The sequence below is a fragment of the Neomonachus schauinslandi genome, chromosome 7 (genome assembly GCF_002201575.2).
Source record: "Neomonachus schauinslandi chromosome 7, ASM220157v2, whole genome shotgun sequence".
NCBI classification, from domain to species: Eukaryota; Metazoa; Chordata; class Mammalia; order Carnivora; family Phocidae; genus Neomonachus; species Neomonachus schauinslandi.
The window spans coordinates 47,428,356-47,442,009 of record NC_058409.1 but is presented as its reverse complement, the minus strand read 5'-3'; the positions used below and the strand labels follow the sequence as shown (position 1 = coordinate 47,442,009).

At 34.5% G+C, this 13,654-nt stretch overlaps 1 protein-coding gene across 4 annotated transcripts in view; it reads right to left on the bottom strand.

The window, feature by feature from the left end:
* The window catches only part of ERBIN (erbb2 interacting protein), a 126,862-nt gene that overhangs the window by 16,066 nt on the left and 97,142 nt on the right, over nucleotides 1-13,654 (bottom strand). For 3 of the 4 annotated variants that reach the window (XM_021701975.2, XM_021701977.2, XM_021701978.2), the window contains exons 16-20: nucleotides 10,354-10,475; nucleotides 9,324-9,497; nucleotides 8,207-8,392; nucleotides 4,572-4,686; nucleotides 2,205-2,388 (exon numbers count right to left, since the gene is read on the bottom strand). In XM_021701975.2, the coding sequence (XP_021557650.1) occupies nucleotides 2,205-2,388; nucleotides 4,572-4,686; nucleotides 8,207-8,392; nucleotides 9,324-9,497; nucleotides 10,354-10,475 (781 nt within the window). The remainder of the gene's footprint in view (nucleotides 1-2,204; nucleotides 2,389-4,571; nucleotides 4,687-8,206; nucleotides 8,393-9,323; nucleotides 9,498-10,353; nucleotides 10,476-13,654) is intronic. The other variant, XM_021701976.2, reaches the window with a different exon arrangement.

Here is a 13,654-nt window from a genome sequence, read left to right as displayed (position 1 = left end):
CATCATAAAGTTCAGTTTCTTAGTAATAAGAAACATTAATAACTAACTGGTTAATGTGTAGGTACACAAAGTTAAAAGAGCTGATGGGAGTCAAAGATGAAAGTCATTTATTAGCAAGGAGTAATATTAAAATATTACTGTAATAAATAATATATTTATATTAAATGAAGACAAGTAAAACATTAATTAAAATTCATAGATAATCAAGGTTAATTTTCATCAATATCACCAATCACTTTGTCAGAATATAGTTTAACAGAGGTAAATAGTGAAGAAAAATGGACTTTTTTAAGCACCTTTTCATGAATGTGCTAAAAGATGAAATGATTGAAAGATGGAGAGACACATGGAAAGCCAATAACTTAAATAGTTGAGCAAAGAGCACAGAACATTTTTACAAATAATTCTGAAACCTTACATTATTTAAAGTCAGTCATATTAACTAAGTAGTTATTATTAGATTCAAATATATAAGTAAAGAAATTGTAAAAAGCTAAGAATTAAACAATTACTCAAAGGTCTACAAAAAATGTAAAGAAAGTAGGTATACTAAAAAAAAAAACAAGAACTCAACAAAAAGTCAATTTTATCATATGGTGATTTAAAAAATAAAATAAACTGCAGCACTGAAAAAAATCTGAAGATCAAAAGCAAAACTAAATTTAATCACTCTTCTAAGTTATTCCATTGTATTTGGCAAATATTTATAAATGTGCTATTTCAAAATTACAGAAAACATTTTACTTCTGCTTGGTGGAAAGAAATAAACCTACTTATATTTCACACAAATAGGAAAACATATTTGTGCCCTCTTGTAAAATATTCAAGTATGTTTAACAAATATTCCTTAGTATTGATCTTCCCATTAGGTAACAGACTACATTCATTATTAGAAATACAACAAAGGGGGGGCACCTGGGTGGCTCAGTCAGTTAAGCGGCTGCCTTCAGCTCAGGTCATGATCCCAGGGTCCTGGGATCGAGCCCCACATCGGGCTCCCTGCTCAGCGGGGAGTCTGCTTCTCCCTCTCCCTCTGCCTACTGCTCTGCCTACTTGTGTTCTCTTTGTCAAATAAATAAATAAAATCTTTAAAAAAAAAAAGAAATACAACAAAGGTATGGAATATCCCTTTGATAGCCTTTATTTCATTACACAAAAAACATTTATAAAATACTAAACTCCTCAACAAAATATCAGTAACATTTTATTATTCAAGAAATTAATCATTATCTTAACATCTAAGGGGTTATAAAAATTATTATATTACCACACTAGGTCTTAGCCTCAATTTCAAAGAACAGATATAAATAATTAATCATAATTACAAGTACATAATAGCTAAACTCATTTTGCGACGTAAAATTCATCTTCCTTTTACAACAATATAAATCAATACAAACAAAATTTGACTTAACTGTGCCTGGAATTTAAGAACCATTTTACTCTAAAAAGTAGTCAACAATATCTGTACAGTAAGCTTTGGGTTCAGTAGTAACCCAAATCTAATAAGCACCTAGCTGATACAATAACATGAAGGTAAAACAACACATCTTATTTTGATAGCCAAGTATTTTGAAAGCCCAAATAACAGTTGTTTTAAGTTCTTTTAAACTTCAGCTAATTTTAGCCTGTAGGAATTAAGTCTTGTTTAGAGTCTGACCTACAAATTTAAGTCTAATTCAAAGATACAGAAGTAGTTAAAAGTACTGAATGCCCTTTAATGGCACCCTCCAATCATGAGTATCTAAAAAACACCCATTTCAACTTGAATTACTCCAAACAAGCTGTTTATGTTGTAATATCTAAAAATACTGTTACAATGTCCAACTTTTTAATGAAGAGAATTAGAATATTTTAAATCCTTTCCTTCCTAATTTTTTTTAGTTTTCTAGTTTTTTAGTAATTTTTTTTTTAGTGATCTCTAACCCCATGTGAGGCTCAAATCCACGACCTTGAAATCAAGAGTCACATGCTCTTCCGATTGAGCCACCCAGATGCTCCTTTTCTTCCCCACTTAAAAAAACTAATAAAAATGCAAATGTAGCAAACCTAAATAAGTAGTAATAAAATGGGGAAGAAATCACATACTACCTGAACTACTTCTATATTAATTTGTGAAATCTGCTTTGTTCTAGTCATACATATTTATTTGCCCTATTATCTCTATTGTACAAATAAATTATTCTGTTAAGATGTTCACAAACCTGATTTTGGAATTAATACCAATATGAGTTTGTTTCATTGGAGAGCAGAGTGAGGTATCTTGACTACTATCTGTATTAAGAGAAACTGAATCAGACATCCGAGATGGAGAAGAACAGTTGCTGTTATTCTGATTGCTATTGTGTGTAACTTCATCTGATAAAGAATCTGCATCCTTTGTATCATCTGAAACAAAAAAAACTTAAGCTGTTGATAAAGTCACTAAAGATTTGCGTTTAATACTTTGCAGTGATGACAAATGACATTTATGTTGTCCAGGTTCAATATATAAAGAATTCTGTGGATTAGAAGATAAACAAAGGCACTTCTGAAAATGTAGTCCTAATACACACAAAGATTAAATAATTTAAAACTTGTGATACCTTTAAGTTTTTTTGACAAATATGATCTATGTTAAGATTATCCAGAATTTGATTTCGTTTTAACTACTGACAAGATTATATTATACAGTGTTTTTCTAAGGCCATCAATTAGTTTTAGTGAATATGGCTCTTCCACTCATTCACAATATTTTTTTCAGTAGGCTCTACACCCAACGTAGGGCTTGAACTCACAACAAAAAGATCAAGAGGTGCATGCTCTAACAATTGGGCCAGCCAGGTGCCCCCTCATTCATGACTTTAAAAAGTCATAATAATAAAGAATAAACAGTACAGTTCACAGCCTAGATTTGTACATTTATCTGGGGAAGAAATTATTTCATACAAGTATGGAGTTGTTTTCATCTATTCTGAAAATAAAAATGAGCAATACTGTCAATTAAAAAAAAAACAAATCAAGAAGTTTCAGAAGGTGAGCTCTCTGTTGCTATTTTTAAACCATTTCAAAGAATTGCATATGAAAAATGATCAATAGGGGTGCCTGGCTGGCTCAGTCGTTACGCGTCTGCCTTAGGCTCAGGTCTTGAACCCACGGTCCTGGGATCCAGCTCCGCATCAGGCTCCCTGCTCCGCGGGAAGCCTGCTTCTCCCTCTCCCACTCCCCCTGCTTGTGTTTCCTCTCTCACTGTGTCTCTGTCAAATAAATAAATAAAATCTTAAAAAAAAAAAAAAAAGATCAATATAGGAGACGGCTTTTGTTTTTTATATAAACAGAAATAGACAATATTCATATTCCATTATAGGTGGTACTATTAAAAAGTATTATTTTTTTAAAAAGTAATGATAAAACAATAACAACTTGGGGCACCTGGCTAGCTCAGTCGGTGGGGCAAGTAACTCTTGATCTCAGGATCATGAGTTCAAGCCCCAAGCTGGGCAAAGAGCTTACTTAAAAACAAAATGAAAAAAGATAATAACTTAATATCTTTACAACCCTGAAGACTGTATTTAATGCAATTCTACCCAAATCATAGAAACAGTATATATATAGACACAGTCACAGGAGATTATATGCATTAAAGATATTTTTTCTGTTCCAAATATCTTAGGAGCACAGTTCAAGTAGTCTGGATTGTTGACAATAATAGTACATGGGGCTTTCTATATTCAACTTTAAGGTATTTGGGTGCTGGAGTCTTAATTTTTAAAATACTGTTAAGAAAGATGGTAGGTAAGTTCTTTCCTAGATATTATTCCTCCTCTTCTTCCACCTCCTTGTGACAAATAGTAACATGTAAAATATTTAGCATGATAAGCAGCAACTAGTAAGTACACAAATATCACTACCACTATTATTATGAAATCCAAACTATCTAAGAGCCACCTTGACATAAGTTTCATTAATGCCATAAAGGCAAAGACTGGATGGATATTTGGTAGAGATAATATAGACACGTTCAAGCACTCGGGGGGAGGAGTGAGGGAAGGATGAAAAGAAGGGATAGATATCCTTCAAGTTCCCTTTCATTTCTAAGAAGAGTCTGAGATTCTATTACATGAAAAAAAATGGCTGGGGTGTGAGGATGGTTTAAAAAGAGTTCCAGGACAGACAAAATAACAAGCTAGATCTGAGTACACTGAATAATCTAGCACATTTGATACTCACAAATTCCTTCATTAGCCTCAATGTATGTCAAGTTAGGTTAAGTTCATATGCATAAAATTAAGTAGCTTAAGGATTACCCAGCAAATAAGCAGCAGAAACAGAATCACAATGCAGGCTTGTCTGCCTATGAAGCCCACGCCCTTACACATAACCTTGCATGAGGGAAGAGAAAATACATAATAAGATTCTTCTTTAAAAACAAGAGGGTTAAGGAATAGACCTTTTAGAAAGGCATATTTTAAAAATTGTTTCGAAAGAGTGTTTTAAATAACATAATCACATTTAATGAAATTTATTTCAAAAAAATTTATGCATTTGATAAATTCAGCCCATTTCTATTCCTAATGCTTTCAACATCTAACCTTTTTTGTTATTACTAAGAGCTACCACTTTTGGCTGGTTAATAGAGCTTTCAATTAATGGTGGTCGCATCTCTGCCATTTTCATCTCTTCATCAGAAGAAAGTTCTTCAGATTCCTAATTTAAAGAAAAAAGAAAGTATTTAAATAAATTTTGGTTTCTTTAAATGAATAGATATTAAGTCATAAGAACTTCAAAGAGAAAGAATATTTAGAACATGGATGTAAAACCTTTTTATGGTAATAGTAACTAAAACTAGCATATGATTTAAGTTTTTCAAGATACGGCAATAAAACTATGGCAATTATTAACAATATGTCAAAGTGGCTATGGGATAATATTCCATGGTGGGCCTTAATTCAAGTGTATTAATGATTAATATGTGCCTGGTACTATGCCAAGTGCTAGAGAAACAAAAATGAATAAAACACAATCTCTGTCTTTGAAAAACTTAGTTTAGAGGTGTTCCAACCAAAAATCTCTTCCTAATTCTCATATTTATTCCCTCCAAGGTTATCAAGTTGCAAGGAGTCAGGACTGAGGTGTTCTTCCATTAAAATGAGTTAATGGCAATTTTTGACCAATTTGAAGACAGAATTTTTTATTATTCTTCATGAATTTTTCTCTAATATTTGACAAAAGTCCCAGATTATCTGCCACTGAGTGCTATTAAGTGAAAGGGGGTAGTGAACAAAAGGACCTGGTAGCAAACAACTATTTATAGAACTATTTTAACACTGCAAATATTGTATATAAAAAACAGAGCTTTTGCAGGTTAAATTATTATTCCTAATGATGAAAATAAGTAAATAATATGATGAAAATAAATAAAAAGTCTTAAACATTGTTCTGTTAGAAGTACTGACTTCCAGTAACTCCTAAGTGACATAATACAGATATGGACCAGGGTCAGAAAACTATTTCAGTAAGAAGGGCCTTCAGTCTGTTTCAGCTACCCAACTCGGCCATTGTGGCACACAAGTAGCCACAGACAACATGTGAAAAAACGCCTGTGGCTGTGTGCCAGGAAAACTGAATTTCATCTAATTGTTCGCATGTCATGAAACAGTCTTCTTCCTTTGATTTGTATTCAGTATTTAATAATGTAAAAGCTGTTCTTAGCTTGCAAGTCATATAATGACAGGCAGTGGGCCAGATACGGGCCACTATTCAGGACTGTACTACAATGGAAAGACACTTCTAATTAGAATAGGAAGAGAAAGTAAGGAGGGAAGGAAGAGAAGTGAGGGGTGCGGTAAGAGAGGAATGACATTCTGCACAGATGAAAGTATGGAAATAAGAGAAAGTATGCAGAGCATGTCAACTCCATGGAGCTGGAGCTCAGAGAACTGGCAGGAGACAGAAAAGTTAGACTGGATTGAAGAGGGAAACGTTATGCTCTGAGTATGGACTCGAGTACGTGTTGGTCACTACTGGAAGTTGCCAAGCCAGGAACTCACGTCAGATTCTCTCTCAAAATGGTAACTCTGATATTAAGAATGTACGGGAAGAGAAAGAGACCAGCAGAAAGGGGATCTGGCTATCCTAACAGTCCTAAAGAAAAAAAAAAACATTTATCCTTAGGCAATGGCAGTGATGGCCGATAAAGAAAAAAAGAATCGGACAGAAATTTTGGAATGAACAAGACCTAATGACAGAATGAATGCGCAAAGACTGAGAGAACAGGAAAAGGAAGGGCAAACGTTCTGTCCTAATTGTGATACATGCAGTACTTCCAAGTGCTGAGCAGACTTCCTTCTATACTACACCTGGCATCGGGCTCCTACGGGCTCCTACGTTTCCTCCCACCTTTCTGTCTCCTGTGCTCAAGTCAACTAATGTTCCTGCAGTTAGCTCTTCTTTCGTCCTTCCTCACTGTTTCCCTTTGGATTGCATTTTCTTCAAGTTTAATGTAGGTAATGCTTCAATTTATAATCTAGCTTTCATTTCTCTTCTGAGCTAAAGATACACATTTCCAATGACCTACTGAATATGTCTTATGTCTAACGGATGGCCCTGTTAAGTGTTCAAATTCCACATATTCAACAACAAACTAGTCCTTCAGAGGCTGCTTGTTCTCTTAACACCCAAGTGCAGTTAATGGCATCACCATCCTATTCAAGCACAGTTATGTGACTATTCCCTCTTCTCCACTCCTTATAGTCAGGGATATTTACATACGAAATCTCTTATATTCTTAAAACAAAGTTCCAGTCCACATTTTCTAGTATTATTATTCAAAAAGCCCTCAAATTCGGGAAAATTCAGTAGCTGTTGCCAGATAACCCCGATACAAGTACTGCTCTGCTAAAAGGCCTTCAGTGGCTCCTTAAAGACTACAGAACACTAAATCCAAACTTTTTAGCATTGCTTTCTGGAAGCGTCACCATCAGGAGCCAAACTACTCTATTAATTCGGTTTCATTCTACCACCCCTGATACACTCAGGGAGATGGAACATGCTCTTTTCTACATTTCTCAAGCACCGCTCTTTTGCTATCATTATTCCTTCCATATTTTATTTAGTTCCCCTATTTTTCATATTTCTGCTAGATGAAATATTCCTATGTACAAGTTAAATAGCTCCTTCAACCCTAAAGCATCCTTGGTTGTTCTAGTCAGAAAGTATCTCTTTTCTAAATTTATGTAGCACTTAATATTTTTATCACTTAGTACTTTCCTTATATACTCAGCACTGTCTAACCTTGATTATATCTATATACCCATATATCTATTCTGCCACCATAGCTCCAAACACAGTGCCTTACACAAAGAAATCATACAAAATAAAGTATTAAGTTCACTGAGACAAACCTAATAACCTTTTCACAGACTATGTTATATTAGGTCCAATGTATATACCAAGTGTATTGAATGATGTGATCCACTTAAAGTACATTCACAAGCCACGAGGTTTCTTGCCATTTGCAACAACATGGATGGCTCTAGAGAGTATAATGCTAAGCGAAGAGTCAGTCAGAAAAAGACAAATACCATATGATTTCACTCATATGTGGAATTCAAGAAACAAAACAAATGAACAAAGAAAGAAAGAGACAAACTAAGAATCAGACTTTCAACTATAGAAAACAAAGTGATGGTTACCAGAGGGGAGGACGGTGGGAGGAGAGTGGGAGGATGGTAAAATAGGTGATGGGATTAAGAGTGCTCTTGATGAGTACTGAGTAATGTATAGAATTGCTGAATCCCTATGTTGTACACCTGAAACTAACATAACACTGTATGCTAACTATAGTGAAATTTTAAAAAAAAAAAAGTGTCAGACATTCAAGAAAAAAAAAACACTTCACAATCAATGATAAATGCTTAAATAAGTGAAATAATTTAAATATACCTACGGCAACCTTTCCATTGTTAAACAATTGAGATGATGTATTTTAAAGAATCAGAATAGAACCACCACAATCTAATTTACACAGTAAATATTTGAGTGCAATACAGGTATAAGTTCAAAGTGATAAATGAGTGATACTACAGCAAATACCCTGAAATTTCTCAAATGAGTTAGCATACTTTCTGCTTTTGATATCAGTTTTTTATCTTTAGTTAGCAACAGTGAAATACTAAATTCTTAAAAGTTGTTAGAACTGTTCCAGAGAATAATCACAAAGCAGTACCTCAAAAACATCGTCGTGATTAACAATATGTTTCAAGTTCTCAGAGGCTTTCATATTTGTAGTCACTGGTAGACTCCCAGGACTCATCTCAGCTTCAGATTCACTGGTCTTCTGTGAAGAGTTTCCTATCATATACTTTTCTCTTTCATCAGCTTTGATTCTTATTGGAGTGGTACTTTCTGAAGTCTATGTAAAAGAAAAGAAAGAATTCATATTCCTTAAAGCTCTGTATCTATTTTTGTACTATAGTTCAGATTAGAATTTAGAAGTAGGGGTGCCTGGTTGGCTCAGTAGGAAGAGTGTGCAACTCTTGATCTCAGGATCATGAGCTCAAGCCCCACATTGGTGTAGAAATATATATTAGGCCATATATGCTCATTTGGGGAGCAGGAGGCCCCCACACATAAAATATATATATTATATATATATTTAGGCCACATATGCTCATTTGGGGAGGACGCCCCCAAAGGTTCATGAACCACATTAAGCTTTATAATTCAGCTGAGGCTACATTTCACCTCTTAAGCTGCAAAGCTGGCATTCATGAGTGAGTCACTTAGCTCAGCATGCTCAAACTGTTTTCTGCTGATTGGGGAATGTATAGTAACTCTAGTGACATGAGAAAACTTCTGTTTCTGTAATACAGTAGGGAGAAAAAAAAGTCCATTAAAGGAACACACACTTTAAGGGTCTGAAATATCCCAAGGAAATAGTCTATTTCTGAAATTTCCCAAGGAAGTAGTCTGTCATAGCAATTACATTTAAAATTAGAATTGGGTAGAGTGGATCAATGTTATCATGAGAAAAAAAGTATTTCCGTAACAATGAATTTTCTGACATTCCTTATCTTATTCTTGGTTCAGGCAAGATTTTTTAAAACCTATGCTGATGCTATCCTGCCAACATGGAAAGTCTGTAACCATACTGAAGTGTAATAATAGCAATTAGAGTTTGCTGATTATTCCAGCTTTTACTTCAGGTGGCTGAGAACAACACCCTAAATTTGGAAAGACATTATCATGCATACAAAAAGGACCGTTATATCAATTATTATTTTAAAGTTTTAAAAAGCTTGAAATAAGTTTTGGTCAATTCTTTTAAATCTGAGTTTTCTAACCTTCACACCTACATCATTATTTACAACTTGCTGATCTTCATGTGGTTTCAGATCTTTTCCAGAATCTTCACAAGTCTCTTCATCTTTTAATCTATGTACAATGGTTTGAACAGTTTTGACCATATTCTTAAGCTCATCTGGGTATGGTGTTGGATATCTCTTTAAATTTCCCTCCTAGAGAAATAAAATAAGTAAAATTTGAAATACGGATAAGTATTGCTAACATCAACCTGAAAATTTAATCTATAATCCATCTTAATTACACTGGTTATCTGGCTCCTGGGGGTAACTTTAAACACAAATGATAGGCCACTGAAAGCATTTTAGACACAAGAAAAGTATGGTTTTATCAACAGTGAAAGACTTCACAGTCACCGATTTAACTAATGTTTTGAATGCTTTTTTTTTAGCAGACTTGTATGTATTCCATTTTAAGATTTACGGTATGGATATTGCCAACACTATCACTTGGCTTCCAAACAGTTGTTTTCCAGCTAGATATTTACCCAGACACATATAAAATTCCTACATTTATATCCTGTCTTATATGCCAGGAACCAAATACTTCCAAAGTCAGTCTAATTGTCATTTTCTGGGATTTCTGAATCCCAGAGTTTTATATAAGGGTTATATATAGTTCATATAAGGGAAAAATAATTACATCCACGAGTAATTTAGAAATGAATTATTACTACTTCTGTCACTGCAACACAGATTCATAACATGTTCATAACGAGAGTTCTTGATCCCTAGAATCTAAATAATAAGTCATTAAAGAAAGGGAACTTTCTTTAATGTTTTTCTCTTATTTTTATATTATGAAATTTGGCTTATAATCACATAGTTTTAAACTGTTCTCAAATTCTTTCACATGACATATGTATAGGATCAATAAAACCCTTCAAGTGCCTTGAGGGCAAGGGATGAAACCAGTATTTCTCTGTATCTCCCAGAATGGCACAGTAAGGTAAATAGCACCAAATAAATATCAGTGGACCTGTTTCAAACCTGAAGGAAGAACAGGACTCACCCTGGGAGGTGCCTCCCTTTCATCTTTGTCTTCATCACAATCAAATGCTACTTGAGCCCGCTGTTTCCTCTGTTCCTCCCACAGTGAAGGATTAAAACTTTCATTATCTGATATGAACATAACTAGAGAAAAACAAACAAAAAACAAAAAAACCTATTATATTTTACTGTAATTATGAAAAACCACTACTTTCTCATAATTTTGAGTTATAAACATTAAGATAAGTCAATGCCAGCAGCATTAAATGCTACATTAACAACTAGGCTGTAATTCTAATATTTCTTTACAATATTAATCACATATCTTTTCTTCCCGAAAGCTAATTTGTCTTGTTACCAGAGGGGTTCCTGAAAAGAATCTAACAATTGCAACTCTAAGAGGTCTGTGATTTTGTGCAGTTCCCCACAAAAAGCAGCACGGTAATAGTGCTACCTTCAGCAGCACATATACACCATGGTAATATATAAATTATTTCATCCAAGTTTTTTCACTCAGAATAATCTTCCCAATTCCAATATTGTTCATTATGTATGGGGAATGGGGAGATAAAGACAAAGTGAGTTATTTGGTTAAAAAAGATTACTCCGATGCCTTGTAATTACATCTTTGCATTATACATTATACTTTGTATATAACTTTACTAAGTAAATAAAGTGCTTGCAAGATATTTTCTGTATCAAAATATAAGGAAAACCGAAAATCTAATATAAATGCAACACTACAAATCCTACTATGCAATATAATATTGAAGGTAAAGATTCAACAACTATACATTTTTTCACTTATTAGGCAAGTAAAAAAATCTAAGGCTTAAAAATTAATCCATTTGACTATTATGTATCACCATACTGAAGTTCGTGCAATACAAGATAAAGTCACAACTGTTTTCTGCCCTCTTAAAAGAAATTGACTACACCTGCTCAAAACAAAAGGGAGTAAAAGCACCCAAAATTAGTTAATAGAAAAATGAAATTCCTGGAATACCTATATGTGGTCAATTTGAATACTCAGGCAAAAGTAGCATAATTATCATTAATTTTTAGTCCTTATTGTGGGCTTCTTACCCTTCTTTAATATCATATCCAAACGAAAAATGTCACAAAACCAAATATGAATGGAGAACTGAGTTTTTGTCTTCAGCTTTTCCTTGTTTTCAATATGTGGCTCAAGAATTTTTTTTAAAGTAACTTTGTGGCATTAATAGTTAATGAATTAGAAAGTTTGTTTTTGTTTGTTTGTGGAAAGTGGTTCAAATTCCTAGGAATCCCTTTTGACTTTTGTGGTATACTTAGAAAGGCAAGCAGAGCCAAGCAGTTTGCAACAAAGCCTATTTCCACGATTCAGAAAATTCCCCTCCCATCTTAAGCAGTAATTTCAATCACCAGCCTAGTTGAGAAATCTTGTTAAGAGTTTTTACATCATGCCAAAGCAATCTTACACCAGAATTTTTTCAGAACCCCAAGAGAAGTAACTTTTACCATGCCTCTCATTCTTGTCAACTTCTGATCGCCTACACTTTCTACCCTTTAGTATAAATTTCACATCTTCTGAGATTCAGGGCATCAAGTACTACTACTACTTTCTCTTCATTTTAGATGCCACTAGACCTGATCACCCTGGCATATTCATTGGAGACTCTAGCATTTGCCTAACAGCCCTTCTCTCCACCTAAAACCTGCCAATATCTAGAATGATAACTGTGTGTGATTACCCCCCTCTACAACACTACAATTTCACAGGTCTCAATGTTCTCAATTTCAATGTCCATCTGTACTTCACCATTGCGATTCATAACCATGGTCACAGCTCAAAACGTAAGCTTCTGTAAAACTTTCCTCCTCCTTGATCACTACACTCATCCTTTCAAACCATTCACTTCCTAATTATTATTGCTAGTACACTTTGAGTTCCTTACTCTCATTTCTTATTCTTCCTGTAAAACCACTCTAGGTTTTACTTTCTTTTCTATTCAGCTTAGGTTTAATGATATATTATTTTAACCACTCTCACATTTCTTGCCCCTTTTCCTCAGGTTATACCCATCCAACAAAACCCGTAATGTGCTACTTCAATCACCTACCTTCTTTGCTCTGGACTGCTCACTTATATTGAGAAAAGTGACATCACCTTGTTGTTTAGAACCATTACAAATTTATGGTATTCCCTCATCTTTGCTCCATCTTCAGTGCTGCCCAGGAATCCCTCTATTTATTTCTAGTCGGTCTTTTCTCCCACTATAAATCACTGTCTTCAAAGGCCCTTCCCCCAACCTCTAGAGGAAATCTTCTCTTTTGACTTCAATGACTAAAGAAATGCAATCAAAACACTCAGACTGTTAACTCCCCAACCCCTGCAACAACCAGTTTTCCCCAGCTACAAATTGTTATATGGATAAATACTTCCCATTCAACACTGATTCCTCTATGTAGGCCCCAAATACCATGTCTTCTCTTTCAAATTTATCCATCATTATCCCCCTTTAGAAGGCGAGCTGCTGATTTTTTTTTTTTTTTTTAAGATTTTAAGTAATCTCTGCACGCAAGGTGGGGCTCAAATTCACAACCCTGAGATCAAGAGTCACATGCTCTTCTGAATGAGCCAATCAGGCGCCCCAAGGACTCAGCATATTATAAGTGTATCTCAGACTTTTCCTTTTAAGACTCTTCTACTCTAAAATATATCTCTCATACCAAAAATTCAAAGGGGTAAGATTTTATTTTGCTACTTCTACTCTTTGTATCACAAATCCATTTCTTACCTGAACTATGACCTGTTTTAGAAACAAATAGGGAATAAATTAAACTGATAGAAATGACAGGAGGCCAAGTGAATCTGAATCATGAAAAGGGAAGACAGTAAGAGAGATCAAGGCATGAGTATACCCATGATTAGAACAGTTCTGAGCAGGAGTCACCAAACTTTTTCTGTAAATGGTTAGATAATGTTTTTTTTTTTTTTTTTTTAAAGACTTTATTTATTTATCTGAGAGAGAGAATGGGAGACAGAGAGCACGAGAGGGGGAGGGTCAGAGGGAGAAGCAGACTCCCCGCTGAGCAGGGAGCCCGATGTGGGACTCGATCCCGGGACTCCAGAATCATAACCTGAGCCGAAGGCAGTTGCTCAACCAACTGAGCCACCCAGGTGCCCCAGATAATAAATATGTTAAGCTTTGTGAACCAAGAGACAAAATCAAGGATACTACAGTAGGTATTAGGAGAGAAACCAAATTTCCAAAGATTAGTGACAAACTTAAAATATACTAATAATTGAGTACCATTTTTTGTTATATAGTGAATGAGAA